At 43.7% G+C, this 1,546-nt stretch overlaps 1 protein-coding gene across 1 annotated transcript; it reads left to right on the plus strand.

Moving 5' to 3' along the window:
- Positions 1–512: 512 nt before the first annotated feature.
- LOC105743737 (putative 60S ribosomal protein L37a) lies at positions 513–803 on the plus strand. Its single transcript, XM_012517276.2, has one exon. It carries the CDS (start codon positions 513–515, stop codon positions 789–791), a length of 279 nt encoding a protein of 92 aa, XP_012372730.1. The 3' UTR covers positions 792–803.
- The last annotated feature ends 743 nt before the right edge of the window (positions 804–1,546 follow it).

Genomic DNA, 1,546 nt, shown 5'->3' on the forward strand with positions numbered 1-1,546 from the left:
TCCCACCTGCATTTCTATCAGCATGCTGGGCTTCTGAACCCTGACCAGAATCTCCCATCAAGCTCAGCTTACAACATGCTAGGGCTGCTTCTTCACCTGGAATTTCCAAATCTTTCCAAACTTCTCCTGCAAGTCACTTCCTAAAACTTCTGAGCCACATGGTCAGGTAATTTGACAACAATGGTCCCCTCCTAGTACAAAATGTCTTAGTTATTGTCCAACTGCTGGGACAAAATACCTGACACTCAAAGTTAAAGAAGAAAGGAGGTTTGTTTATTTGTGTGCTCATAGTGTAGAGGTTCTAGCTCATGGTTGTTGACTGCAGGGCGGGGCAGCCTGGCAGAGGGGCATAACAGTTAGAAACAGTCCATGGCATGGTAGGCAGGAGCAACAAGACTTCCTTCTTTCCCCTTTCATTCCATCCACGCTACAAACTTATTCATTGGTACTGCCTCTTCCCTCTTCAAGAAATCTATCGTCATCTCTCTGAATTTGGGCCTCCTCACATCAACATGGCTAAGCTCACCAAGAAGGTCGGCATTGTCAGTAAATATGGGACTCGCTATGGTGCCTCCCTCCAGAAAATGGTGAAGAAGGTTGAAATCAGCCAGCACGCCAAGTACCACTGCTCCTTCTGTGGCAAGACCAAGATGAAGAGGCGGGCCGTGGAGATCTGGCACTGTGGTTCCTGCATGATAACCGTGGCTGGTGGTGCCCAGACCTACAATACCACTTCTGTGGTCACAGTCAACTCAGCCATCAGAAGACTGAAGGAATTGAAAGACCAGTAGAAGCTCTTACTATTTGAGACATCCCTAGCCTATAATAAATGGGTTAATTTATGTAACAAAAAAAAGAAAGAAAAAGAAATCTATCATCCATATCCAGAACTGTAATGAACCAGTCAATGATCTAATTCACTATCACACACCTATGACCCCACATCCGGCACTGGGAGGCTGAGGCGCAGCATCACAAGTTCCAGCCCAGCCTGGACAATTTAGCAACTTAGTGAGATCCCGTCTAAGAGTATATCTCAGGGAGAAGGCCCTGTGTTCAATCCTCAGTACTAAACAAACAAATAAATATAAAAATATTACAAAACATGTACTACAACAAAATAAACTAGACATTAGTAACAGTAATTTCTGGAAAATCTCTATGTATTTAGAAACCAAGCTAGACATTTTCTTTTCTTTTTTCTTTCTTTCTTTTTTTTTTTTTTCAGTACACAGTCTACAGGGTCTCACTATGTAGCTGGAACTTGTAATGATTCTCCTGTGTTCAGCCTCCCAAGAGCTGGGATTACAGGCACACGCCACCACGCCCAGTCTCAGTCGTGATCTCAGCAAGCCCCGGTGTCCAGGCTGGCATGGCACACTGAAGATATAAGTTTTTTTTTTATATCATGTGAGTTAAAGAAAGCTGGGGGGCCAAGGATGTCGCTAGGCAGCATAAGCGCCTGTCTGGCAAGCACAAACTCTTGAGTTTGATCTCCTGTACAAAAGAAAAAGAAAAAGAAAAAAGAAAGCTGAAGGGAAATTTT

Source organism: Octodon degus, unplaced genomic scaffold (genome assembly GCF_000260255.1).
Source record: "Octodon degus isolate 3935 unplaced genomic scaffold, OctDeg1.0 scaffold00160, whole genome shotgun sequence".
Classification (NCBI taxonomy): Eukaryota; Metazoa; Chordata; class Mammalia; order Rodentia; family Octodontidae; genus Octodon; species Octodon degus.

Excerpts from the sequence above, each read along its gene's own strand:
- LOC105743737 (XM_012517276.2), top strand. The coding sequence starts at position 513 with ATGGCTAAGCTCACCAAGAAGGTCGGCATTGTCAGTAAATATGGGACT.